The sequence below is a fragment of the Sinocyclocheilus anshuiensis genome, unplaced genomic scaffold, assembly GCF_001515605.1.
Source record: "Sinocyclocheilus anshuiensis isolate Anshui unplaced genomic scaffold, SAMN03320099.WGS_v1.1 scaffold1051, whole genome shotgun sequence".
Lineage (NCBI taxonomy): Eukaryota > Metazoa > Chordata > Actinopteri > Cypriniformes > Cyprinidae > Sinocyclocheilus > Sinocyclocheilus anshuiensis.
This window is the reverse complement of record NW_015546234.1, coordinates 792,184-795,168: the sequence shown is the minus strand read 5'-3', so window position 1 is coordinate 795,168 and position 2,985 is coordinate 792,184. Positions and strand designations below refer to the sequence as shown.

The window sequence follows — 2,985 nt, the reverse complement described above, 5'->3', positions numbered from 1 at the left end:
CCACCGGGAATTGTCCCGGTTCTCCCGATGGCCAGTCCGTGCCTGATTTCCACAGACACGCAGAACGTGCAGGATTCATATATTGTCTTTTTGTGGCTTAATATTCACAGACACTAATCAATATCGCGTTTTGATTCAAGTGTATTGACCTACTTTTGATTTATTCGTCGAGAATGTGGCATATTCTGTCCGCGTTAGGCTATAGGAATCCCATTTTTATGACTGGATTCCACGAACCAGTCTGTTTTCCGCATCGCAGAAATTATAGGGCCGTATGTCTCAGAGTAATCAGTGCAATTTGGGAAAGAAATCAATTAAATCTGTATGTGGATGTGTGTAAATATTCAAATGTAATCCCCTTTGTAATCGTTAACATTTTCATAAGTAACTAATTTAATTACACATTTTTTCTTAGTAACTGTAACTGATTACAGTTACATTTATTTTGTAATTAAATTACGTAACGCCGTTACATGTAACTAGTTACTCCCCAACACTGACCGGGGGTTATTCAGTTATCAATTTTTCCTTAAAGTGATACTTAATAGGACAGTATAGAAAAGATGGGAGGTGATCAGGAAATGACCTGAACTGGATTTAAACAGGTTTCTCACACATAAATGCCAGCACACTTCAAAGCATTTACCGTACTTTCCAGGCCGTACACTACCGTTCAAGAGTTTGGAGTTGGTAAGATTTTTTTTTTTATTGATTTTTTTCCCCTTTAAAATAATAAAAAAATGTAATTTATTCTTTTTATGGCAAAGCTGAATTTTCAGCATCATTACTCCAGTTTTCAGTGTCACATGACCCTTCAAAATGCAGTGTTGAAATCAGTTATGCTGCTTCTTATTTTTGTGGAAACAGTAATACTTTTTTAAGATTCTTTGATGAATAGAAATTCAGAAGAAAAGCATTTCTATCATGACAACTCTCAGATGATTTTAGCATGGTAATGTTAATGTTAATGTATTTGGTCTTGGTGGAATAGATCTGTTACGCTGCTGAATTGCTGCTGCTGTTAGTTATTGCTGTTGCTGTAGATTATTGCTTCTGCTGCTGCAAAACAAGTACAGGAACTTAGTACTGCCAATACATACGCCAATACGGTGCTGTGAGTATTTAAGACACACTGCTGCTACACAAGTAGCATATACAGTATAATAACCCGTAGCAGATCTATACAGGTGGAGCTGGGGAAGGTGGAGTGTTTTAAAGGAACTTTAAAGGAACTCTGAAATCGAAATGCTCTAGTAGATGCTAAAGAGCCATTGTGTTAATGACCCATCAGCCTGCGCCATATAGAGTTTCATGACAGAACCTGGCAATTATTTGAAATAATTTTTTTTGTCTGTACTGCCAATTTTAATGCATCCTTGATGAATAAAAGTATTAATTTCTTTTAAAAAAATCTTACTTTCCCCAAATTTGAACTTCAGTGTATCTATGCATTTCACAAATATTTATTGTAAATTTTTTACTGTTTACTGTTAAATATTGTAAAACTAAATTTTGTACAAGTAAACCTGCATTCACACTAGCAGCGACTTTGTCGCTGCATGTTGCCAGGGGCTGGCGATGAGGTTGCTAGTGGGCGTTCTCACTACTGGTTGCCTTGACAGCGAATTAGGTTTCTCGCGCTAAATACAAACATTTTGGAGGCAAAAGACTAAATATAATATAAATATGAATTAAATCCATACATACAAACAAAAATGAATGAGAAACAGAGCCTACCTTTTTCCCATTGCATATGTTTATCTACGGCTGAGAGGAGAATGATCACATGAGCTCTGGCGTCTTCTTTCCTATTGGCTGTCGCTCCCGAAAGTCGCTCTTCATTTGCATAAAGTTGAAAGATTCTGAACTTTGTCGCATCGCTGGACACGCCCCATCCGTCGCCAATGGCCACTGTCGCACTTGTCGCCGGAAATTGCCAGCTCTCCATGGAAATGAATGGGATCGTGTCACTTGTAGTGTGAACGGGGCTTAAGAAATCTAGAGTCTGCATTATGGTTTGCTAATTGGTGACCTCTGATCTACATAAATAATGGAAGCAGTAATTAGTATACAGAATATTAGGGCAGTTTCACACTTTATGAACTTCTACAATGCTTTAGTTCAGCTTTTCACAGCACTGGCACATAAATGCATCATAAATCATATGATACCTTCATTCAGTATATGTGTGTCTATGAACTGCTAGTTGTGTTTGTTTGACTCAAGTTTGCAGTGCTGATGTGGTTGCTGACCTATGTGGGAGCCCTCTTCAATGGACTCACTCTTCTTATTATGGGTGAGCATCTTTTTCGGTTCCACATGCACCTGTAATTTGAAATGTAGATGAATGTATGTTTTTTGAATGGCAGAGTACTGCATTTACTGATTATGTGCTCTTTTGTCCCATCTTTTAACATTTACATTACATCTTGCTTCAGTGGTGGTGTCCATCTTCTCGATGCCTGTGGTCTATGAGAAATACCAGGTCAGAGTGGCACCATTGTTACCATGACTACAGAATCATGTATAATTCATAAGCATTATGACTACAATGACTCACTTTTTAAATCTTTCTCTGTCTCTAGGCACAGATTGATCAGTATCTGGACCTAATAAGAACCCAAGTCAACTCTGTGGTAGGAAAGTAAGTACTCCCTTTAAGAATATAATATAATATAATATACTGTATGTTTTTTAATAAAGTCTCATATGCTCACCAAGGCTGCATCTATTTGATCAAAAATACAGTAATATTGTGAAATATTATGGCAGTTTAAAATAACTGTTTTCTATTTTAATTTAAAAGTTAATTTATTCCTGTGATGGCAAAGTTGCATTTTCATATGATCACATGATCAGTGTCACATGATCTATCTAATCATTCTAATATCATGCTAATATGCTGATTTGGTGCTCAAGAAATATTTCTTTTCATTGTCAGTAGTGAAAGTTGTATTTTTATTTTTATGGAAACTGGTTTTATTT

The 2,985-nt window shown here is 36.4% G+C and overlaps 1 protein-coding gene across 1 annotated transcript in view; it reads left to right on the top strand.

Moving 5' to 3' along the window:
* Window positions 1-2,648, top strand: part of LOC107701456 (reticulon-1-like) — a 32,477-nt gene extending 29,829 nt beyond the window's left edge. The window contains exons 6-8 of the mRNA XM_016503458.1: window positions 2,227-2,296; window positions 2,439-2,485; window positions 2,586-2,648. Coding sequence (XP_016358944.1) covers window positions 2,227-2,296; window positions 2,439-2,485; window positions 2,586-2,648 — 180 coding nt within the window. The remainder of the gene's footprint in view (window positions 1-2,226; window positions 2,297-2,438; window positions 2,486-2,585) is intronic.
* The last annotated feature ends 337 nt before the right edge of the window (window positions 2,649-2,985 follow it).